Raw genomic sequence first — 25,860 nt, forward strand, 5'->3', positions numbered from 1 at the left:
AAAGGAGGTGGCTTTTTAACAGGGAACATTTTGTGTTTGTTCACAGGATGTAGAAAAACTGACTCCCATTCATGGGATTTCTAGAGAACTTTGCTGTCAGCCTGGCTGCCCTGGAGAACTTGTCCTCCTAGATCTCCATCTCAAAGACCTCCCTATTCGCTCATACAACCTTAAGTCCAGACTCACATGGGATTTCTTGGATTTTCTTTCCTGTTTTGGATAACTTGGCTTTTTGCCTTCTTTTTGATCATAAGTGTGTCCAGCAATGGAGAAGAGCTCCTGCCAGTTAAATGGAAGGGTTTTGCAGCTGCATGACTGTATCATGTGAGACAGGATCACACTTTGAACTGGCTTGTGTTAAAAGGTGACATTTCTGCCCTTACATCATGGCCCTCCTCAGCCAGTCATGCCTAAATGCAACTAAATGTTAACATTTGGAAGCCAAAGGTATTCAAAGCTAGATTCACCTAGGAGGAAACAAGCTTTTTTAGCAGCCCAGCAGAACTAACTAATGGCCTGGGAGGAATGTTTGTATCTGCTACAAGATATAGGATTATTTCTGGATTTTTAACCTTTTTTCCGTTCATCAGTGGCAATAACCTGACATTTCATTCCTATGTAGAACCAAAAAATATCCCAGTGATGAACTCTGAGTTAACATCTCTCTAGGATCCTTTCCTGAACAGCTATACTAATGCAGAAAAGCCTGTCTATTTATAGAAGTGACAGGTCCCATGAAAAATCAAAATGAAGCCCAACTTCTAAAACACACCTAATCTCCTAAGATAGGTCTGGCTTACATGTACCTCCAAACCCAGGTCAGAACTTTTTCTCTGTGAATGAAAATGAATTAAGATGAAGCCTGAACAAGAGAGAGGCTGACTGTGCTGTACAGATGCCTCATGAATGTCACCTTGCTCAGGGCAGTCTCTCACGTGCAGGACCCCAAAGGGAAAACAGACACTACATGATGACTGTAGGGAACTACTAAGATTAAAACAATTAAAACAGTGGGAACAAAACAAACATAATGGGACAAAAACTGACAGCAACTGTTCCAAAGAAACACCATCAAATGGAAAATCAATCATTCCTTCTTTGCCATTAGGCCCATAAGAAATTTGTTCTACATGCAGTTGAGATGAAAAAGAGGAAAGAAATGTTAGGAATTTTTGGAATCATGCCTAGCAGAGGGATGTCTGGAGCAGCAGAATTAAAATGATTGATTCGCTTTTCCTTTTTTGTTTGTTTATTTTTCTTAGAAGTATGATAAATGGCTCCTTCACGTGCCAAAAATTACAAGACAGGTAGGATGTTTTGGTTTGTTTGTTTTTGTAATATCAAAATTAGGATACAAGATTGATGTTAAAAAATAATAAAACAATAGCCCTGCATCCTAATTTCCATATTTGCAAGATAAAAAACAAATGCCGGAGAAAGTGTGATGGAAAACATGTTAAAGCTGTGAGAATATATCCACCTTCATTTGGAGGGCCCCAAGGCATTTCAGAGCCAGAACTGCACAGGATGGAAAAATTACCTTCTGGACCACGTGCATTGCAATCATGAACTTCTCTAAAGCTATCTCCAGGAACTGCTAATACTGGAAGTGCTGAATGCACTTTGTGCTGACTTAATAAGTGTGGTAACTGAAATCCCTGGGTCTGATCCACTACCAGGTGATGCTGCTTGGATTCTCTGGGCTGGTTTTGGCTCAGGAGTGGTGTGACCAGCCAAATTCATGAGCAAGTGCTCTGCTGTTTGCTAGTAATCCAGAGACCACAGATTAAACGTCTCTGCACTGGGTTATGTCAGCAAGCAAGTATAAGGTCACACCTACTGTTTTGGTCAAAGTACGTTTAATAAATAATTAAATCAGTTACGGAGACCCTTGGACAATCAGACAATCAGACTACTTAAAACTTACTGAGCACTTACTAGTCCTGGTAAACCCTTACAACTTGTATTCCTCATGCCTGTAACACGAGGAATTTGCATGGCCACTGACAAAGGGAATGGCACCTCCTGTGTAACTCGCATCACCCTGCGAGTTTGCGGATTGCGGTAATGCTGCTCCGAGCAGGTGAGTGTGCAAGACACACTCTGCAGGGGCGCCAGCTCATGTCCAGGAAGAGTATAACTGTGTTCAGTGTCCAAACTCTGCTATTAACTCAAATCTGGGTTTGCAGTTTTTAAGAGTTCTCACTTTAAAGGAAAGTCTCCGAAGTTAATTCGCAGGACAGCTGGGAATGGCATGTGACAGCTGCAGGTCTGGGCTCAGAAATGCAGGGTTTGTGCCCCTTTGGACTTGCCATAAATTTAGCACTTGTCAGGACCTAATTCTCTGAATTGACTCAGTGAATGAAAATGCGCATCTTTTGCAGGGCTTTTTCAAAACTGGCTTCCCACTCCTCCCAAATAGCATTTCCTTGTAGGGAACACCAAAATGCTTTCCCCAGGAGAGCTCCCTCTGTAAGCATGACTCCAAGCCAGCGTAATACCATACTGTGCAAAGCTGTGCATTCGCATGGCCCAGGGTGAGTGTCCCTTCCAGATAATACTCTGTGAAACCAATGGTTACACCACAACAGCCCCCCTTCCATCACCTAACACAGCAGACACATTCATAGCAAGTAGATCAGCCAGGATCCAATTTCTAATGCAGGGCTTGAAGGATTAGATGTTCCCATTGCTGGTCAATGGGAGCTGGATATTTTAACTCCCTGCACATCACGCTGAGTATTCATACCCCTTTCCCTCCACCTCCCCCACCTCCTTGCCTCAAACTTTTGTGATTAATATGGCAATGGAGATTGAACTGCGTGGATATACACTGATTTGCTGGGTGGTTTGGCAAAGGAAAGCAAAGCCAAGCTACTTACCTCAGTGCAGACCCCTTTGGCGTTGCAATGCCATAGCCTTTGGAGTCCAAGTTACCTCCCACCTTCATGGTGTCACAAGGCTTGCGCTGCTCTATGTACTCATTCATCGTGGACTCCAAGAGGTAGGCATACTTCCCTTTTGACTTCCTCACCCGAATCATCCCCTCTTCTGTAGTCCTCACAAAAACAGAGGGTTCGGCTGACTTCATGTATGTCCACATCTTCTCAAACACTGCTATTTTGGATCGCTGCATGGGACAGCAGAAACCCAACAGAAGCATTAATAGTGGCTTGGGTACCAGCCAAATTTCCAGGTGGACTGAGTGCATGCCCATGTGCTGGATAGGCCAAGGAAGTCAAACAGGGTAATGGCATGTTAATGAACCTCATGCTGTTTCCTGCACCAGGGCCCAGATCAACTCTGTCACCTCCTGTCACAGCAAGGCTAGGATATTTGTATATGGGAAATGATTTTGCCGATCACAGGGCAAACAAAGTTTGGAGTTTGGAGGTGCTCAGATTAATCTGGGGAAGCACACAGATGTACCACCTTTCTATTTACAATTGCAGAATATCCCAAGTACTGGAGACACTGCTAGGCTTTTGAGTGGCACAGGGATAGCTGCATTTTTGCTGCTCTAAGGACAAGCCTAGCATGTCCTAATATGTGAAGGGGAAGAGAAAGAAAAAGACAGTCCTGGGGTGAGGATGAGAGGAGACAGGCCTGGAGGGCTGTGGCTGCTGCTTAAGCAGAGGGAAAGGGCAGGCTCCAAGAGTACCTTTCCATCCTCCCTTGCTTCTGCTCACACACAAGCAATGTCTGCCACAACCTGGCCCTCCATGTATATGATAAATTTATAGTCATGGCAGGCCTCCGGAACAGGCAAAGTGTGCAGTGGTGGTTTCACTGTCCCTGCCATTGTGCAGCCACTGAGCCCCTTGCCTGTGTCAGGAGCCAGCCCTGATACCACTCTAGGTAGGAAAACAAGGGGTTAATCAAAATGTTTGCATTAATGTTTCCCTTTTACCCTAAAAAATTCCTTAGTGGAGCCAGCTTCCAGGGTCCCATAGGCGATTTCTGTCTGCTTGGCCAAGTCCTCTGCGCTTTCAATGGGAGAAACCATCCTTTCCACCGTCAGGAAGGCAGCCAGGTTAGCTGTGTAGGAGGATATGATGATCAAGGTGAAGAACCACCAGACGCCACCAACTATGCGGCCAGAGAGAGACCTGAACACAGAGGGGAGAGTTAGGCTGAGTGTGAGGGAGGAAAAGGTACAGCTCACTCCCACAAGCCCAACATTTACCCAAGCATTTACCCAAAGTCATTTTTGCTAAGCACCTCCTGGGAAGCTGAAGGTGTCTCTCATTCCTTGACCTATTTTTCAAGGTGTCAGTGTAATTAGAGGGGGAAAAAAAAATCTCACCAGTGGCAAGAAAAATATCCTCATGAAAGTGAATGAATTTGCTTTGATTTTCAATTCCTTTCAGAGTACATAATAATAACAATAATAAAATGTGGTAACAACTACCAGGAAGGTTTAGATTCCAGGGCAGGATCATGCCCATCTGAACAATAGCTCTAGCAAGGTCTTTGTTATGGCTTGTATCCACAGTGAGAAGGAACACTAGCATGGAGCCAAACTAGTTATATAGACCAGAGGGGAATCACCTGGTTAGTTCCTCCATCACCTGAAGTTTTAAAATCAAAACTCATGACTTTCCTAAAAGACATATTGAAGCTCAGAGAGAAGCTATAGCCTTAACGAATAATTTGGCTACTGACATTCTCTGTATTCAGCAGAAGGTTAGACAAGATGTTCATAACAGCGCCTCACAATCTTGGTATCCTGCACTCACTGCAATCAAATAGACAATTATCTGTAGCCACTGGAGAGAAACAGAGACAAATAGTCAAGCAGGCATTAATTTATATTTAAATCATTTCAAATCATTTTTAAGAGCTAAAGATAATTTTTAGAATGATGTCAGAATTCATGCATTCTGCCTGAGGTGTTTGTACTCTTTTTCTCTAGATGCAGAGCACTGCCCCAGACAGAAAGTAACTTATAATGCTATTTTATAAAGCCAGACAGTCTGACTAGGGAGGACCTGCTCATGAGAAACAGTGTTCGTTGCTCCAAGGGAGATCGCATCCTAGCATTGTCTTTCTGCTGACCTGGGTCACTCCCCAGAAATACAGTTTAACAGTTGGTGATGAAGATATCTCATTCCAACAAAAGACCCCGAACCAGCCCATGTCAGTGTGTGCCACTCTGTGCTGGGGTCTGCATGAAATCTTGGGTCTCGCTGCTATGGTTTACTGGGTGTTAACACAACTTGACAAACGGATCTGCATGCTCCATTGCTCCAGCAAGGGAGAAAACACACACTGCTATTAGAGCTGGAAAAAGACTAAACTCACATAGCCTACCTGCTGCACGGCTTATCTAGATTATACACTTCTGCTCTGTCCAGTCTGGTTTTAAACACCTGTTCCTTCTGACAACACTCAAGCTCCTCATTTAGATCAACTCAACCTGAGAACTCTGTAGTCAAAACACTCTGAGTTCCCTTTCCAGCAGAAAGCAGGCACCGGCTTTGCTCAGCAACAGAGGTCCCACATGCCTTTGCAACACATGGGACAGAGCAGAAAGCACACATTTTAGTACAAGGAAATACATGTCATCACACCACACACGCTGTCGTTCCCTGCTCCCCAGAGGTTGGTCACAGCACCTTTCACCAGAGCAGAGGAAAGCGAACTGCAGGAAACACGACTGCAGTAGATTATAGGGACAAAGAGGACAAGCAGTTTATTTTACAGTTGTGTGTCTGAAATGACTTTTCCTGCAGTTAAAACTAGGCTGGTGTTTCCTCTGCAAAGGGGATTCATTTTGGATGAAAGTCTCTGCCTTCTCCTCTGGTTACTTCTTCCATGAGTTTTTTCGAAACTGACAGCAAAGTCGGTCTCACCATAAACCCAAGCTCTGTAGTGAATGACTTCTAATGGCCCACCTGTGTTTTTTCAGGAAAGTCTACAGGACCTATTCCCAAGGTGATACTATAGAGAGTTGACAAATTCTTTTCTTAACCACCCACACCTTAAAAAGCAACAAAGGCATGACAGCAAGAAGCTTTTCTTGGGTCTGAAGCCTACCAGCAGGGCTCCTCATTGTAGGCTATATGCTGGTCACCCTGGCCCACAGTGCCTCATGCAGACCTCCTCCATTGCTGGCAATTACAACAACACGGCTGAGTGCACAGATGGTCCCTTGTCCTGAATTAATGTCTTGCTGAGCCTCCCCAGCTCTGCCGGCCAGAGAGTGGGACCAGAGGTTGGCTGTGGGAGGGCTGAGCGCTGCGGGAGAGGCAGGCCGCTGGGGACCGCTCTTCTCCCCTATCCTGACTCTCCAATTTCGAGGTGTTTGGTTTAGTTTTACTGCTGAGACACTCGTCAAACAATTTGAGATTAACTGGCACCTAAGGGACGATTCACCCTGTCCATCTCAGGTTGGGAGGAACTCCCTCTGGAGACTCCATCTCTATTGACTGGTGATGGAGTCTAGACGACTAGGCTGGACTAGACAGCTATTTTTCAAGGAGCTAAAGTTAGGCAAATTGAATGTCACCTCCGTGCTTCCCACCTGAGGAGAGTTCTCAGCCCGCAGGGCTGTCAGCGCAAATGTATTTACCTTTCATTTCATATTTGGAGAGGATCATGGGAGGGAGGCAGCTACGGAGTCAGCTCACACGTCTTGAGATTGACAGGGAAGAGGAAAAAAATACCTGTCTCTAATTAGTCTGGATGATGTGTGCTTAGGGAAGGAAGCACTTCGAAAAGGCACAGAGGCATTAAACAAAAGTAACTGAATAATGTCAAATACAACAATCTCTGCTGATGAAGGCCACTTTGAGCTGGCAAAACCCCTTTGCATGGCAAATAATCACATTCATCTCCAGCTGCAAATTATATAGCTTTTGCTTTCTGATGAAGCTGGGATATTTCTGCGACTTGTTTCAATCCCATCAGCTGCAGTCAGCCGGATTCCTGCCTTAGACCTTAGACACCCCAGCTGTATTCATTACTGGCTTATCCCACGGGGGCTGCCTGCTGTCAGCTGCAGATGGCTTATGCTTCCTGGCTCTGCACCTGGCATTAACAGGATGAAAAAGTAACTATGGGTATTCAGACTTGGAAGCAACGGAGAGCTGGGGAAGGAGGGAGAAGAGGCATTAGCTTCTTTCCCATCAGAGCCAACCGGGGTGGATGGGGGTCTGTAACATGCACCCATCTCGTCTGGGCTGTTTCTGCTCCTGGGGGTGGTCCTTCCTCCTTGTTACATGAGATGCCGCAAGCAGGTAAGTGCTCACCCTCATGGATGATGATGGAAAAGGGAGGAAATAAAAAGCTTGCTTTGGCTGCCAGCATGGCTAGGACTTTATATGTCTGATAATGGGCAGCGTTTGCCCTCATTGCTAGACTTAGAGCTAGGAGCTCTGAATCTGGACTGCTGCAAACAGACAACAGTGAAAACCCTTAGCATACAGGCTCTCCTTTTGCTTTGAGGCCATGCCGTGTCTAATGCAAGGGAACGCTGGCCGATGATGAAGGCTCCTGGAAACTAGTGCAATATGATAAGAAATACAAACATGCTCACGATCCCACAAGCAGATGCAATCCCATGCAACACCCCTATGGCTCAATAGCAGTGGACATAGGTTGAACAAGACAAGCTGGATACCCACGTTGGCTACGCAGCTTTTGAGCTGATATCTGTTCCTGCTTACTAGAAGTAAGTGCCTGGAAAGACAATATCCATTACAATCTTGTTCTGCTACTTCCTTAGAGCAAGAGAGAGAGCAATGCTATCATCAAGGGAAACATCTGCAAAAGTGCCTTTGTAATTTAGGAGATAATGCACCGTTTCTAGAAGTGACTTCAATACTTGGGAACTTAAAAGTCTGATCGAAAGCCAGCAGGACTTAAGAGTTATGTTTATGTTGTAGTTAGAGCAGTCACAGAGGAGTAGATACACCTTGCACTTGTAAGTCACTTTGAGGTTTTGAAAAACTCACCCCAATAGCTAGATAACAGAGGATGACTTTCCATTTGAGTAACAAACAGTCTGTAAGCTTGAGCCCTAGCAAAGTTCATTTCTCTTCACTAATGGGCAGTATGGGGTTTAAATCCTCTTGCATTGAGAATTTACATGTCCCCATACCTGTCCAAGCATAACATGAAGGCAATCAGCTCTCTGCCGTGCGGAAACAAGAGTTAGTGACTCAGTCCTCTGCAGAGCTAAGGTACGATGGAGCATACTGGTGAGTACTTTAAAGATAAGCCAAGGTTTTGACATTTGGATTTGTCTATTTGACCTTTGGATTTATTCACATTCATTATCATATTAATACTTGTGAATAGCAGGATTTAAAAAAAACAGAATAAAATAAGCAAGTAATGAGCAAGGATAATGGTGTGATAAGAGGCTTTAATGAATGGCTATTTGGGGATGTGGAAAATGATGAAATGGCTACAGAGACTAGATGGTGTATTTTTTAACTTATATTATTCCCTCTGCACCCACATTTTTCTTTCCTACACAATCCAAATAAAGATCTCTTGGTTTCTTCTTCCAGCTCTGCCTGGCTGGCTAAAATCACCCCAGTTCACTTTAAAACAGTGTCAGGAGAGTCCTCCCTGTCTTGGGGTCCTGCCTGCCCTTTAGAGAATGGTGGCAAGAACAGGGTGCTCCCTTCCCCTCTTACCCTTGCGAGGGTAAGTAGTAAATACTCTGTCCTCACTATTCATGGTGCACAGTCTACTTAAAATTAGAGCTGGTTGGGAACCAGAATTTCAGCACTGTGGAAAAATCTGAAATTGTAAATTAAACATTAATATTCTCAATTGGAATTAAAAGATAATGGTCTCAAATGTCCTCTAAAAATAGCATTCTGAAAATGTTTGATTTAGGACCACTGAAGCTTTGCATTTTTCTGTTACTTAATGCTTCATTTCCAAAAGGCTAAAAGGTATAATTTTGACACAATAAACAATTTTGTTTCTGCTTTCTTTTTAAAAATCATTTTCTTTCAGCTTTTATAATACACTAAACTTTTACCTACAACACATATCATTTGAAAGATAATTCTGAAATGTGTTATTTTATATCTGTCTAATGGAAAAAAATTGCAAATGACCAAGCTTAAATCAATCATTTTCATTGTCTCACTTGGACAATGATTTTTTTAATTATTTTTCCTTGCAAAAGCAACTGCATTGTGCCAATTGAAAACAGAAAAGAATTCTAAGATCCCTTTGTTCCAAGAAGTGATTTTTTTTTAATGTTCTAGCCTTAGCATTGATGGATTCTTCACAGGAAAAAGAAAAGCATGCAGCCAATCTCTTATTTCTTAAAACAAAATGCAATCCTTGATCAGACAGTTTGTTCTTTGATCTTACCCCTTATGGAAGGTAAGTGAAACCAACAGGAGTTTGCCTCTGTTTTGCTGTCTTATTAGAAGCAGCACCATTTCTCTAGCAAGATGCATTTTTACAAAAAGATGAACAAGATCACCAGGAAATATACAGAGTAAACCTCTTTGGAAAACTGTTTGAGGAGCATCTGAGTTCTCTCCCACTTCCCCCTCTCCCCACCCTGAATTCATTTCTTATGGAGAATTACACTTAAACTGACAGCGTTTTAATTAGAAACGCAAATCTGGGATTCTAAAGCCATAGTTGCTTTGGGAGGATTTCCCAGATTTGCTGTTAAACTCAATTCTAATAAAGGCTCACTTAGCCAACTGACATATTTGTCACTGAATGAATTTATGCAAAACTGTTGAAAGAAAAGCTCTTACATGCTTGTTCTACTGATTGTGGGTCAAATCCACTTTTGGTCTGCTACCCACACAGATCCTCTGATCTCTGACACTCTTCTGCTAATTTGATAATGACTCCAGATAACTTCATGGCTCTGCTGGAGTGTAGACTTGGTAGTGGATTAGTTGCAAACCTTTTGCTCCAGTTTTGCTCTTATTTTAAATAAACTTTCAACATTAAACTCAGTCAAGGCCAATGAGCTTGGTTTTTCTACATGTCACAGACCATCTGGAACGATTGGTCTTGCCATTTTATCTCTGACCCTGACATGAGTCCTGATTTGCCTGAAAATCTGTGAAGAGCCAAAGCCACGGGAAGAAACCTCGTTTGGGGATGTGGATTTGGGAGCTGCTCTGGGCGGATCCACTGAGCACTTTCTGTGAAGCTCTTATCCTCTTACCCTCTGCTGTGCCCTGGAGAGTTTTCAATGAGCTACCCACTGTTTTTCATGAAATCAGAGTGATTATAATGCATGTTTCTCCCTCTGTGTTGTATTATTAATTTTCTTGCCCTTGTTAGTTTGCATTTACTCATCACTGAACCCTACCTCCTGGTACATGAGTCTGGAGTCTTGGCTGCAAAGCGGGGCTTTAAAACAGTGTCAGGAGAGCTCTTAGAAACACGTAAGTGGTCATGTTTTCTCTTGACATTCTCATTTACTGCTCCCAGTGGTACAAATCAGCTATTTCTTCCTCAGCTCTCCTCGTTACTTTTCTGCAGAGGTAATGGTTGAATATTTTAGTTCCCCATGGGTAACATTAACCAGTGAGATAGGGTAAGAAAGCTGAGGGTGCACAGGTATGGGGAGTCCCATGCTGTCTCTCTCCTGCTTCTCTTTTTCTCATTTCCATCCCCAAAATAGGAGAAGGAGAAAACTGGAGAGAGCTCCTTAACTTTTGGATATGTGCTCTCCAGCTGGAGATGTGCCCTTCCTCCTGCTTCAAGGCAGGACATGCCGCTTGCCCACTGCGCCAGGCTGACACACAGGAAGAGGCAACGCTACCTGCAGAGCCCCAGCAGAAGCTATTTTACAAAGGAATTCGGGATCACTTGCTCTGTAAAAATTGCAATGATCAAACGTATTGTCTGCAGACATGCAGAATCTCCCAGATTCACCTGGAGGATGTATATCTGTGAGGCTTTAATTATAAGTCACAGTTTATTCACTGTTTCTTTCTGTCTAAGCTAATGACCTTGGACAGCAGTGTATGGTCCCTCTCCTACCATTTCGTCTCTTCTTCTGCAGAATACGTTGGCACTTCTTTCTTCAATTTCCCTCAATGGGTAAAACCTTTCTAAAATGAGTTTTCCTGCTTAGTCAGAAACGCATCATGCCACTTGTCGTTCTCCAGTCATTGGAGCTAGGATTGCTGCAGTGCTAAGTATAAGCATGACTACATGGAGCAGCTACGTGCTGTTTTCAAGACACTCACTTAGCTTTTTGACAGGCAAGAGGTACCTAACGGCCTAAGCAGAGAACTAGCAGCCAGGAACTCACCTTTTGTTGCATGGGAGGCCCTGCCACTTTATGGGATCCAGGGCAGCTCACTTCATCTCTCTAATCCAGTTCCCCTCTGAGTGAGAAGAGGATGAACCACATTTATGAACTTCACCTGGGTGAGTGGCCTGAAGCATCGGTCTCCAGGTGGAGTTCACCTCCAAGTTGCTTCTCTGCCTGCTTTTGCTTCTGGAGATCCTCCAGCCCAGCATGCAGAGGGTGTTAAACCCAGATAAGCAGCAGGTAATTTATTGGTACACTAGGGATGTGCCTTCCTGTGGTCCTCATTGGCCACATAACGCAACCTGTCAACACGCAACCAGCATAAATCACCAGCTCAGCTAACACAGTGTGGTGTTGGAAGTGCTATATGCGAAGCCAGCATCCACTGACAGGGGTAACCACTTCCCACAGACTTCAGCCAGGCCCATATACTACCCAGAGTATAAAAACACTCCTACAAAGCAGAACTGCAGAACTGAGCTCTGTCCCCCCAGTCAAGGGAACCGTCATCCCTGAGCAGTCAGAATCAGCTGCTGAGATTTGACGCTTATCCCTAAAATTGCAGGATAATACACCCAACTCTTTCAGAGGGCTGTTAAAAGAGGATAGTAAGGAAAGGGCCAGAACAGAGAGATTAGGTGAAACTCTCAGAAAAAATAAGAGTTTGGTTGAAAGGCAGAACAAATAGATCCAAAGAAGTATACTGTGATCCTCTGAAGTATAGGCACAGTGTGCATCTCCATGATGCAAACCAGGGTGTGTTTAAGGGATGAACATTTAGACAGAGGCTTGCTGAGAAACACGTAGTCACTTTGGGCTGCTCAGCAGTTCTGGTGAAAGGCAAAGCCATTCTTGTACTGCAGTTTTGCTAGCTTTTGCTACAAGGAAAAAGTGACTCTCATCTTGCCTTTGAGCAAAATTTTCACTGTAAAGAAATCTCTCCACACATTTTTCTCACTTTGGTGACATTTGTTAGCTTTGCTGAGAAAAATTCACAAGGTGACAAGCATAAAATTTTGTCAGAAGCACTCGCTGGAGAGCCCCAGGAGATTCATTACTCAGGAACTTCCTCAACCTCAGGTGGCCCTGAATTTAACAGCACTCATCCTTCTCTTTAAACAACGGCCTATTGTGCTAATTTCCTTTGCTGTGTTGCTAGATTTTGTACTCTCCCTCTGTCTCTTTTCTGCAAAGTCTGCTTGATGCAAAGGCTGTTCTTTTTAAAGATTTAATGTATTTTGGATTACATACCAGTTCTTTATTTTCCCAAGACCTTTCTTTAACCATTTACACGTGCTCACAGTTTAGAACTCCCCTTCTGAGACTCCTGGTCAATGTTGCAATAACCTAGTTCAGACCCTTTCCAGGCTGCCTTGCCTTAGCTCTTCTTGCTCTGAAGAATTCCCAGGTTGACGAGAAAAAAACCTTTTCTATAAGGAGAGTATTATCTGCAGTAGAAGGCTCCATTCTGAGCAATATTCTTGTATATATCTTTCCTTTTCTCTCTCTCTGTTTCTGATTTAAAATGTGATCCCTGACAAAGACTGTCCATGAATATTTTTCTCTGTTTTCACTTTTGAGCCTTTCTTTTTTCTACAAGGGCATATCGTATCCCTTGCAGAAATGGTGAAGAATGAGTCTCTGCTCTGCTTTCCTAGCTGCTGTCTTTTAGGAGAGCTGTATGTGCACAGGAATGCCTGTCTTTTAACACCGAAACTCCCAATCCACGAAGGAGAAATGTGCTCAGTGTTTCTGCTGGCACTATTTCACCTGCAAAGATCCATTTGGTGATTTTTTTAAGGTTTTGGAAACACTGCTGAGATGAAAAGAAGCCCTCCTCCCTCTTTCTGTCTCTCTGCAGCCTGAGATGTTGCTTCTTATTGAGAACTTCAAGAAATGAGAGAGAGGAGAAAATCCCTGCTGCGGGAGAGCATCCCTCATGTTTGACTCCTGCTCCTAGGTCCTCATGGACCCTGCTTCACGTCTTGCATGTATCCACAGCGTGCAGATACCTATTTTTACTGCTTTTTCCATTCACAGTATGAGGACTCCTCTTGTCTCCTGATCCTCTCTACTCTTCTGTTCACACATTTGCCTCCTATTATTTCTCATCAGACTTTGTTGGGAGAATTTATTAGTGTAAATAACATGCTTTGAAGTTGTCCAAAGAACAGTGATGTAACACTTTTGCACTTCTATAAGCTCTTTTATCTGAAGATCAAAGTAGTAAGTTATCATTACCATGACTGAATTATTGCTGCTTAGCCTTCGGATCTAAGGGTAAGCAGCAACTCTTCTAAGTAGGCATTAATCAGAATTACTGGATGGTTTTATTAAATAGATTGAATATCCTAAAGTATGTTACTGTTTACAGAAATGGAGACATACCTGAGCTGTATGCCCTTTCTTACCATCTGATGGCTTGAGTTAGGTGGCACTAACTGTGACTTAGCTCCTCTGCTTCAGGCACAAACATAGGAAAGACCAAGACACCACCATGGAGGACTCCAGAGGCTTCTCCATGCTCTGCCTCCTTCAACCCCAGACTCTGTCCAAGCACAGAAAGACTTTTATGCCTATTTCTAAGTATGACCCTCATTTCCCCAAGAACTGCTGGGTACACCACACTGGCCTCTTAGACGTCCGTTCTTCCAAACAGCTCTCAAGAGACATTTAGCTCCTCATCCCTCCAATGAGGAAAATCTCAGCTCAAGATCTTGTTCTGTCTCAGTGCATTCATGGACCCCTAGAGAAGCCAGAGCAATTTAGGCTTATCCCAATCATGACAGTTGCGAATATACAACTGACTAACAAGCCTCCTCTGTGCTGGACCAAAACAGACTCAAAATGCCTTGCTGAGGTATTTGCTTGGCTGCAGCTTCTGGCCGAAACAGAGCAAATGGTGGAAGGAAGGAAGGAGGTGGGAGGAGGCAGGGGGACTCTGTGTAACCTTGATTGCTCCACACAGCCCAGAGACCTTGGCACTAGGAACGAGGCCTTGTGAGAAGAAACTTCAGTGACAGAAACCAAAGCAGCTGCTTTCAAACAGGGATGGTTTTGTATCTATTTATAATTATTTATATTTAATTTGCAGATGTGCCCAAACAGTTTGGGAAACCAGAATCTATGTAAACTACACTAAAACTCCTGTTGTCCTCTCTTGAGAGCATTTGTTCTAGCTTCAGAGCAAAAAGTATTTTAAAAAATGACCATGAAGGCCCATTCCCTGTGGCTCTAATCAGATATTAAATTGAAATCTTAAATTAAATTTAAATAAAGTCACTCTTTTCCTGGAAATAGTATTGCTTTTTCCAGTTCCTGGTTCCTCAGTTACCAGGACAAGTAGTTGTGATGAAATCTGGGACAAAAGCAGAACAGGTATAGTAAATCCCAAACTCCTGTGGAAAAAAAGAAGTACTTTGAGCCTCTCAGTTGAAGGCCACGAGGTTTTGGCCACCTCTGGGGAACTAAACCAGCAAAGAGCAGCTGTGGATGCCCTGTGTGCCAGGAGCCAGAACGATCTGAATTGAGGAGCTCAATGCTCATTTGACTGTGTATCCAGACAGTGTGCAGATGATATCTTAGTGCTGATAAAAGTGATGTACAGCATACGGAGGAGTTATTTAAACAGGGCTTCCCTGTGAAAACACACTCAGGGCTTCCCATCTTAGATAAGAATATTTTTCTGGAGTGCCAACATGAAAGCAGTGTGTGACAGGCAGCCTTGCAAAGGACACCACTTCAGGGACATGGAGGTCATTCGGCTCCACACAACCCTTACGCCAGGACAAAAGCACTTGGCAATCTAACTAGCTATTAGGAAGACGCAACCATGCACAGTCCTGACTGCAGCTCAGGGAATGCCAGACCCCAGCTAAGCCTATTGCTTGGGGACAAAGGTTATCAAAACAGGGAAACAACAACAACAACAAAATAAAATGTGTCTCTGCTAATGACTGAAAAGCAGCAAGTCAGAGTACAGGGTAATAGGGAGTCCTCAGAGCTTCAGAGGGTCTCCTGTCGGAATCAGGGAAAAGGCTGTAAATCTCAGGCACCCACTGCACCATGTAGGTGGCTCTAGCTCACACTTTCCTGTTCCTAAGTTAGCGTACAGAGCTATAAACACATGTAGTACATGCCATTTCCTCATCAGAGAAGTGAAACTTCCCATTACATTAAAAAACTTGTCAATGCACTTTGTAGTCACTGAAATTTTCCATTATTTTTTCTGCTCTTTTCAGTCAAAAATATCAGAAACATCTATTTCATCCTAAAAAAGAGATAAAAGTATTAAATTTCAAAAATAATTTTAGTTTAACAAATCTGATTTTGGTTCAAGTGCTTGGCTTCTTATTTTAATAACAACTGGTGGAACACTTAGTAAACCTGTCACTTAATAGGAGGACTTTCAGCAAATTTCTTGGTGTCCCGCCAGCAGCATCAGTGGTAAAGGCCTGAAGTCAGAGCTGTGGAAGAGTGCGTACATGTGTGTGACAAGGGAACCATTCTGGGATAGTGGCTTGCAAATGAGTGGATGCAACATTCAATAACTCTGGAGCGTTTAGAAATTCTCAGATGGCAGAGAGTGGAAATCCAAGGGATTCATTTTTCCTTTACAGTTGAAATTGTATTTCCCCAACAATATTCCCTCAGCGAAGTATTTTCTCCTTTTGAGTCCTCTCTACCCTTCAGCATTTTTCCAAATGAAAAGGAAGATAACAAGGATGACTGTTTTAAAAGAATTTCCATTTTCCCCTGGCTGCCACATTTCGGTTTCCGTGGAAGTGTGCAAGTTCCAAAGGGGACTGTTCAGTTAGATACCGTGCAATTTGTCAAGCTGCTCCTCTGGTGAGTCACTTTCCCTGGTTAAGTGTGTTTCAGAAATAAGTGCGGTCATCAGTTGCTGGTGATTTGCAAAAACTGCTGTTACCCTGTGACCTGATTTTTCTCTCCCTGGGCATAATTAACTCTGCCAGGTAGAGATAATTGCAAAATCATTTGGTACACCTTTAAGAGGAAAGAAGACTTTTCCAGAAGTCAAAATCCTCATTTTCTACTTTTACTCTTAAAGATCAACTTTAAAGCCAGCTCAAGCAAACTGCCAAAAATAAATGGTCCTGAGCTTTGTTCCCATGGACAAGTCTCCAAGTCCCCCAGATTCACCCCATACTGGAGCAGGAATAGAAGCGATGCTGAACCAACCTTGTCCCCAGCTCCAGCATGAGCTGCAGGTTGCATGCGGAGCTTGCAGAGAACAGATGAACTTCCTTCATTGCCAATACGCCCTTTGCCTGGAGACTGTGCAGTGAATCCAACTGTCGGTGAGCTATAAAATCACCCATGTCTCCAAAGAGGCTTTGGAAAGCACTGCCAGCAAACTCTGCTCCCTGCTAATGCTGTCTCTCTCCAGAAAGTGGTACCGCCAACGCTCACCTCCTTCTTTTCCTGTCCATGTAGGCTCATACCTGAAAACCCATCTCCCCCAGACCCTCCTGGGGAAAGGGCGCAAAGAAAAAAAAGCACAAACCCTTTCTTGTTGCTTGTGGCACTCCTGCTTTGGGAGAGCTTGCATGGCTTTTCAGGGTCTCTCTAGGACAAGCTAAATCTTGTTAGGTTATAATGGATACTGCAAGGACGGCACCAAAACTGCGAATCAGGCCAAAAAGAAAGGCAGATGCTTGCAGTGCGAGAGAAGATGCCTACGGAAATCAAGAACAGTTGCCAAAATAAACATCCAGTCTTGGCCCTCATAGCAGGAAAGAATTAAAATCCTTCTAACTGCTAAATGCAGTTGCTTTTAATTTCCCTAATTCTAAAATTTTAGCAAAATAAGTACCCTGCAAGTGTCACTTGACTAAGGACAGAACAAAAATAACTCCCTCGAAACAACTCAAATCAAAGTCCTCACAAACAACAAAAATACCCCTGTCCCAACCAATTTCTCTTTTAGATCTTGTCTAGAACTAGACAAAATCTTGCAGTACTAGGAACATCTTGACGAAATTTAAAAGTGCTGCTATTTTTCAAAATCTCTAGAGGCTAGTTTAGAAAAAAAGCCCTCAACAACTTGCAGAGCAATTTTACTGTTATTTCCACCAGCTCCGTTGCTGAAGTCTCCTGTGATTTTTTTTTCAATTGATCTAAGAAGAAATGTAAATAAACAGCAAAAATAGCAGAAGAAAATGTTCAGCATTAATTACAGGTACATAACAAACACAGTATTTGCTCTTCTGCATACATACTGCTATGACTGAGTACAACAGAGTGCCCGTGGAAGAGACTGCAATGAAATATTAGCCCAGTTGCACCCTGCTATAGATCAGCCAGAGTGCACTATTTCTGTGTCACTAAAAACAAATAGCAATGTCCACAAGATGAATATAAATAATAGATTGTATCTATTGACTGGATACCAGCCAGCATTTATATCTCTCCTCCCCATCTCCGAGTGCATTCATTCATCATCAAAGCCAGCAAACTTTCCTAAGTCACACCTTCCCTTCTGGCCAGGGGCCATGGGTCCAACACGAGCCACTGTGATGAGCCTATGGTCCAGCAGTGCCACAAGGGCTTGGACTCTGCCGACAAGATAAGTCTCGTTTACCTCTTTATCCCAAGTCAGTTGATGGCTGGACCCCATTTGTGCCATGTCTCCTTGCACGCAGAAAGCACCCTCAGGTTTTGGGGCATGCTGGTCTGCTCCCCACCATTTCCCTTATGGCACCATGTCCAGGAGCACAGAAACTCTTCCTGTTCCTGCATCCTTGCTAATGCTCTAGCAATGCCCCTTCTCAAGCTGCGATGAAAGTTTGATTTTCCGTTTTACTTCATGCCCAGGCTGACCAGGACGTCTCCAGCTCTGTTCTCAATAATGCAGATCAGAATGAGCGATTCCAAGCTTTACCGTGTGGATAGTGGTACACAATACCCTATCATATCATAATATGACTATACATTTCCCTTCTATTCACTATGTGTTGTGATCTGCATCCAAAATATATGTGTGTTCGGTTTCCACAGCACAGTCTAAAGAGAGCTCCCATGAAGCTCTGTTTATTTTTGGAAAGGTATATTTAATTTTCCTGACATGGCACAGAGGATGGCTGTTTTCACTAGGTGATACTGTGCGCTATTTATCCTCCTGTCAAGCTCCAGTGGGGCAAGACTCCTATAGTCAGTTGGCCGAAAACCTGTGCATATTCTATCCCATAATGTCTTCAAAGGAAGAATAAATGCCTTTCTGGAAGATATGTTTTAGTCAAATGTATTTCACTTTAGTCAAACATAAGTTTTCTGACTCTGAAGAAGGGTAACTGGATTAAATTTAATAGTCTGTAACATGCAGGAGGCTTCCTTTGGGCTTGAACTCTGTGAAGCAACGCACTTTGAGATAACAGAAAATAGAAGACCAGGCTGGGAAGCTGACAGCAAAAATGTGAATTTTGCTCCCTGCTTTTTTATCCTTTTCACTACAGTCAGATAATTTATCTTGAAGAAATTGGTTGGGCAGGTGAAATATTCGAATGGCTCATTTTGCTGCAGAGGAGGTCTGGAAGCTGAGCCATCACTTCGGTTTACTTCTAAAAGGCCTCAGATCTGTCCCATGCAGGGAAGTGGCATGAAGAAGCTGCACATTAGCAAGGTCCAGCTCTCCACAGCTCTTATAGGCTGGGGTTATTTTAAGCTCCAAACAAAATTTATCAAATTGCATTTTTGAAAAATGGTACAATGTGAGTCACATTTACTTCACAGCCCTCTTGCTGCAGGCTCTCGCTAGTGGCTGCATGATATTTATTACCTCTGATGCCCGCTCTGAGAATCTCCTTTCTGGATCTCTATTTCACATTTAATGAGTGCTTTTGCAATTTCATGACTGTTTTCTGAAGTTTAGGTGGCACTTTGCACAGCCTAATGGTTTATGGCCTGTTTCAGACTTTACTGATTTCTCCCCATAAACATATACATGAAACTACTCACAACCCCAAACTGTTGCTTTTCCCCCATTCTGCTGTGTTTCAATGACTGGAACCATCTTCTCTCCTCATCCAGGACAAATTATTCCACGTGGTAATGACTGGCTTCACCCATCTCCTCGACTCTGAGCTACTATCCCCATGGTTCAGTAATATTTTATAAAGTCCTGCAGCCTCCAGTCTTGCTTGTGACATTCTGGGACACATGCAGTGTTTTGGTATGCTAATCTCCAATGTTGCTCTTCTTATTTTCAGAAATTACAATTTAATTCTTCTCTGGCATGGCACAGAGAAGAGTGGGAGCATTGCTTGGAAATTTTTTTGTGTTTTTTAGGTGTGAACTGCATAAGGCTGATCACAGGCACAGAAGTTTCCATATTGAAAGGCAGGGCTCAGTGTAGTCAAAGGCAAGTCTAGGTACGAGGTCTACCTGCTTCTAATTTGGCCAGCAAGTGTTTATCAGGCTCTGATGGAAAATGGTGCTGTGGCCACCACTTCCTTCACCTCAAGTCCCATAAGGGTGGATCGTCTCTCTGGCCACTCCAACATCTGCACCCAGCTAGGATGCAAACTGGTTGGACCATCATGGCTCTCCACCTCACTGGTCATATATGATGAGCAACTAGTCACGGGGGTGAATTTGGGATGCTTTGGGTTGCTTGTTAGCTTGTGACCAGCATATTTAAAAGTCGATTAACATCCTGGCTACTAAGTCTGTCCTTTTTACAGGATCCAAATCTCTTTCAAAAGCAAATTTGGTCTCTGTGGGGGGACCAAACTTCCCTGAGGACTGGTCTGAGAGAGAGGAACGCATTTTTATAGCAGCAAGGAGTTGCTGCAAACCTCACCACCTGCTGGGCTGAATGATGCATCTGCAGTTTTGATCTTACATGTCTTTTAGGTAAATACATAGTGGCATATGCACTTAAAACAAAAATGCTCTAGAAAAAAATCTCCAGACAAATTTCCCCTACTCCTTCCCAAAACAAAACTGAAATAAACAAACCAAAACCTCTACAAAAACAAAATACACCCCTGCACTTGCTCCTTTCTGCTGAGGAGAGAATGACAGAACAGATGTATAACAGAAGTTATTTATGTTGATCAATACATTACTGGGGAGATGCTGAGAGATTATAGTGATAAGTTTAGAAGCAACCATATAGAACATATATTGGAATAGAGCAGATCCCCTCCACCTGCCCACAATGTAGTTTTACCAAGCATTCATTTCTAAGGGATGTGTCACAGAAATTCTGCACTAGGTTCGTGTGAAAAATGCATGTGAAATACAGAGAGAACTCGGAGCCTTTCTGTACAACAACATCCTACGGGAATTCTCACTCTTCTGCTTCCTCCTTGCGTTCACATGTCACCAAAATGTTCCCCTCCACTTGCAACTATCACAAGAAACTGTACTCAGAGTGCTGGGAGTTATAATAATTCCAGTTTTTCAGTTTTCAAGTTTTCTCTTGCTTTCAAATACTTGCAGTTAGAAAACGCTCTTCTGCTCCACAGGAATATATTGATTTCAATGAAACTGTAATTTTTCATTATCAGAAGGATCAAATTAACAACATCAAAATAACAATGACACAATCATTTTGATTTTCCATTTCAAAGCAAAATTAAACAACGCTTTGAAATGGTGATTCAAAGTGTGTCGTTCAGCTATAGCAAATCTTTTAATTTGGATCAAAACCACTGACTCCTCCCCAACACTTTTTACTGAAGATGTTTCAAAATTTGCTATTCTGCAAAGTCTCCGCTTTTCACCTCTCCACACTTCTCCCTGGAACAGAAACTGTCTATCAAAACGTCCCCAAAGGAAGACATTCTCTTTCCTGAATAAGAATTATGATGACAACAACGACAATGAGAATAAAAACAGCAATAACCTGATCCTAACACACGGGGCTGTGTTACAAGATGGCAGTAATGTTGAATTCCCTCTGCTGGTAAGACTTTCTGAGTGCCCCTGCTAGACTCCGAATAATCAAAGATCTGATGATAAAACATATTGATAAAAGGTGCTGCTATCAAAGTGCCCTGCAGGCTCTTATTTCCCCACTATCCAGCATCCATGAACATTTGGACAGCCAAGCGTCCAGCAGCCAGGACAGTGGTGCCTTGCCACCCCTGGGAGCCGCACGGAGCCACGCAACGCTGCCGTGGCTTGCACTGAGTCGTGCCTCCTTCTCCTCCCCAGCGCTTCAATGCCATCCTGGCACGTGTGAAACGAACTTCCATCTATCGCGTTCACCCAGAACAAACGGGTCTCCACTGAAATTTCCTCCAAACAGAAGGGAAACAAAACCAAAACTGGATGGGGAAAAAAGAAAACAAAAGGCCTCTTTGCCTCCCTCTTTTCTCAGAGCATCACTTTAGACGTCACTACAGCGTGTAAATGCAGAAAACGCTTCGCCTGTAGACTCCTCGTGACTGGCAGTACCTCTGCTTTGAGTCTAGCCAGGCCATAAAGGGTCTGAACCTAAACCAGGACGGGCAGAGGGGCAGCAGCCCCTGACAGCACATGTCCACCCTCTGTGTGGCCGGGACCTTGCAGCAGGTCAGGCCAATAATTCCCAAAGGCACCAGCGCCTGGACTGCCCATGGGCACTCCCTCCCGCTAATGCCCGGAGCAGACCTCTCGGAGGTGATGGGTGTTTACGATCCACATGCAAGGCCATAGCCACTGTAGATCCTAAGCACCTCTGCCCTTAGCACAAAACACTAAAGGTGTTGAAAACCTTATCCCGGGTCGCCCCTCATGAATGTACTCTGGCGGCAAGGAACAGAGTCCTCAGGTATCGCAGACATTACTTGCAGGAGGTGCAACTTGTACAAACAGACTGCAGAACCTATTAGAGCCACGCTCATAGCTATTTAGTTCCCGTGCTTTTTAATTCTTGTTTTCTTTTTGCTTTTGCATGAACAAGGCATTGAGAAGAAATGTGTATCACAGGCTACTGTGACAGGCAAAATCTTTTTCACAAGACTGGTGGGAATATAGATTTCAAAAAGGAAGGAGGAGTTTCCAGGCATCATTTACAAGTAAGTATCTGCTCCAGTCTCTATCACAGATTTACATCTTCTGCATTTCACTCAGTTTTTCAGCCACCTTACAATATTATGCCAACTTTTCCAAGAAAAATTACCTATGAGTAATCACAAGAGTCTTTAATTTATACAAAGAATAAATGATTCCATCAAAAGGCCCTTTGGGAACACTTTGGACTTTGGGCCCTATTGGACTTTAGGTGACACACACAGCTGAACTATTGACTGAAATGGGAACAAGAGGAAAACACTGTACTTCTCTGACCTTTCCAAAGGCCAGTAATACTTAAAGCCACTCAGTGTGCTCCATAATCTTTGGCACAGACTATATAACCTTTCACTGAGCACCTATTGTGTTATTTCTCCTTACTTTACCGGAATTTTAGAGCTTCCCTATTATGCTAGAAAGACTTTTTTCTAACGGCAACAAAATAAAAAAACAAAAATTGATTGTGAACGGGTGGCTTAGAAAATCTGGTTTGCATTTCTGTAAATTTCCCCCAAAGAACCTCCCCACCCCAGTATAAATTTAGGATGGCATTTTTAAAGGGCTGTCATTTTGTTTGAGGTCCTAAGTTCATAGCTGTGAGACCTGTGAACCCTTGGATCCTTTCTAAATCTATAACACTGATTCAGAAAAGGAAGGAAAGTCAGAGAACAATCTGTTCAGCTCCAAGGCATGCAAAAAGATCAAACCACATGAATTAGAAGAAGGTTTGCAGAGGAAGGTAACCCACCTTGGAGAAATATCACATCCTTGCTGCATAAAAGCTCCTAGGGAGAACCAGAGACTGTTGAATATCCCAAACTCATTCGTCTGGTCATTGGCTGGTTGGTCCCGTCCTTCCTCGAACTCCTCAGTGTGCCACTCATACGGGCTGAAGCGACTGACCAGGAAGAGGACAACGCTTACTCCAATGTAGGCAAAAACAATGCACATCCATATCTCATAAGCCAAAGGATCCAGAAAGGAAAAAACTCCTGGTTTGGACTTCTGAGGTTTTTTTATCATGATAGAGATACCTAAGCTCATAAACGGTTTGGAAAAGTCTATAACTTCTTCTCGAACCAGAGTGATGGTTAACGGTGCCACAGCCACATCGGCCCTCTGAAAAGCAGAGACAAAGAAGAGATTTGCATTTTGAGGATAAAATACATCTATCAGCTCCAGTTCCTTTTCTTGGATCTCTGTTTACCTCCACTACTTGAGAAGTAACCAGACAAAAAGAACTGCAAGAGAAATGTTAAAAAGAAGCAGCCCATAATATTGGTGAATTATTTCCATTTTATCACTACTGATTACCAGGTCTGTTTTGAAATCACAGCATTTTATTTTTCCAGCCACCTAGCTCTTCTTGTCTGATTTATCCACTGATGTTGCAGTCTGATGTAGATGACTTTCACTAAAAGAGCCTTATCATCCAGACATCAAAAGAGGCAAGGAAAGGCCAAACGCCTGAAAAAGGATGCCAGAATGTTTACTTCCATCAGGAACTGCTTTTTGATTGCATAACTGATGTAAGAGAAGAGGAAAAAAGTTCCAGTGACACTGATGTGTACTCTCCATTCGTTTCACAGTCAGTCTTGAAAATGGAAAGGGAAATGTATTGCAGTGGCTACGGGCACATCCTGCGGCCTCCCGGCAGGACAGGATGTGCCTAGTGCCCGTGGCATGACAGATGGGTCTGGGCACGGATGTGCCCTATACTGCCAGGTGGGAAATTATGCCCTTCTGAAAGGTGACTTAAAATACCACAGCTGGGGAACCACCAGAGCAAACCCATTTGGGAAATAGTGGGTGCTGGGGTGTGACTGAGCTCCCAGTGCTGCCCAGAGTTTGCTGTAGGTTGCCAAATCCTGCTCCTGCACCCATGCTCTCGCTGCGGGCAGAGGCTGAGTGCCTACTGCCTCCCATGGCTGGGCAGAGCTGCGAAGTTTTACCTGCTGGACTTGCCTGTGTCTTTCCACTGACTATGAAGGGAGCCTAAATAAATTATTTAGGCTAGACACCTGACTTTTTACATGGCTATGGGAAGGTGAGGCACATTTCATTCCTTATACCTACAGGTGTATATGGCTCAGTAGCTTTGTATATCGAGCTACAGCTCCTGTCCTACCCCAGTACTGCAGAGATTGGATACCAATGGAAGTGAGTGGCTAGACAGAAAATGGTCTAGTCCCAGTGTTCAACCAATCATATGCTGAGTGTCTGAAATCGTATCTTTCTTTTATCCTGCCATTATCATGCAAATATAAAATAGAGTAAAATTTGGAAATTCTACCCATGGGAAAGTTTGACCTTTCAGTATTTGTTCTTCCAAAAAAGGCTGGAAAAAAAATCTTTTTGGAAATGTTGAAAAGAAATATTTTGACATTTCCATGGGCACAGGATGTGTTGTCCCTCCCTAAATTAAAATGTTTTGTTGGACTTGTTATTTGCATTAACAGAGCTTCAGTCCTCGAGATAGCTCAAGTCTCAGAAAAAAAAAAAAAAGAGGACTTAACTAGGTAGCATAGAAAGTTCACTACAGCACAAAACTGTGTTTCCCTCCTTCAGAATGAAAATTTTCTGATCAAGTCAGAAAATAAATCAGGTGATCAAATATCAAACAAAAGTTTTTCTTCAATTTTGCCTAAGAGAATGTAAAAACAAATCAGTAAGATCATCTTTTTTCTTTGGAAAAATCCTGGGTTTTGTTTTTTTTCTTGTTCTGAAAACTCACAGTAAACTTTAGTGACTAATGGGTGAAAAATTAGACACAAATGTAAATCTTTATGGTAAGAATAACAGCAAGAAGAAGATACCCAAAGAGAAGCATTTTGGTGTCTAGGGTACATCTGTCCAGGTTGATGAACCTTATTTGATATAACCATTTTAAGAATAGTTGGGGTGAGAAGCTGGCTCAATGAGTTATCCTAGGTGTTGGTTTGGGGGTAGATTCTCTTGTTATTTATTTTGAAGGACTTCTTTGAGCTCTTTTCTGCAGGAAAGGATCTCTGCAGAGTTGCAAGTACTGTTGAAAAGAAGGCTGGTTGCATTAAGCTCTGAGGACCCCTGTAATACAGACTAATGAGAGAGCAGGGGTAGCAGGGAGGTTGCACTGACAGAAGGCTGAGGAGTTGACAGGTAGGAGAAAGGCTCCCTTTTATTTTAGGACTTGAATTTGTTCTCAAGACAAGAGTTAAAAACAATGGTCGATGTTGCAAACTTACCCCATAAACCAGTTCTCCCACCATGCCGTTCCACGTTTTAGTGTCTGGGTCGCGGGCTCCATACTTCCCATCTCTGACAATCTCCAGCCTGTAGTGGTAGCCAACATGCTTGGCGATCTCCGCAGCGAGCTCCACACAGTAGCCTTCATATCTCTCATTGCCTTCAAACTGGTTGGCATTCTTCTTGAGCATCACATATGGGTCTTCCTGGCACAGAGAAAACAAAAATTGAGCCACACTTCACCTTTCTAGAGATGCACCTCAGGCTCTCAGACTAGAGCACAGTGTATAGCTTCTGGTCCTCTTGCAAAATCCCAGCTCTGTGGTCCTTTACCAAAAGGCACAGTC

The 25,860-nt window shown here is 43.2% G+C and overlaps 1 protein-coding gene across 1 annotated transcript in view; it reads right to left on the minus strand.

Moving 5' to 3' along the window:
• Positions 1-25,860, minus strand: part of GRIA1 (glutamate ionotropic receptor AMPA type subunit 1) — a 129,018-nt gene that overhangs the window by 12,545 nt on the left and 90,613 nt on the right. The window contains exons 10-13 of the mRNA XM_013953652.2: positions 25,513-25,719; positions 23,037-23,407; positions 3,911-4,109; positions 2,883-3,130 (exon numbers count right to left, since the gene is read on the minus strand). Of these exons, the coding sequence (XP_013809106.2) occupies positions 2,883-3,130; positions 3,911-4,109; positions 23,037-23,407; positions 25,513-25,719 (1,025 nt within the window). The remainder of the gene's footprint in view (positions 1-2,882; positions 3,131-3,910; positions 4,110-23,036; positions 23,408-25,512; positions 25,720-25,860) is intronic.

This window comes from Apteryx mantelli, chromosome 14 (genome assembly GCF_036417845.1).
Source record: "Apteryx mantelli isolate bAptMan1 chromosome 14, bAptMan1.hap1, whole genome shotgun sequence".
Classification (NCBI taxonomy): Eukaryota; Metazoa; Chordata; class Aves; order Apterygiformes; family Apterygidae; genus Apteryx; species Apteryx mantelli.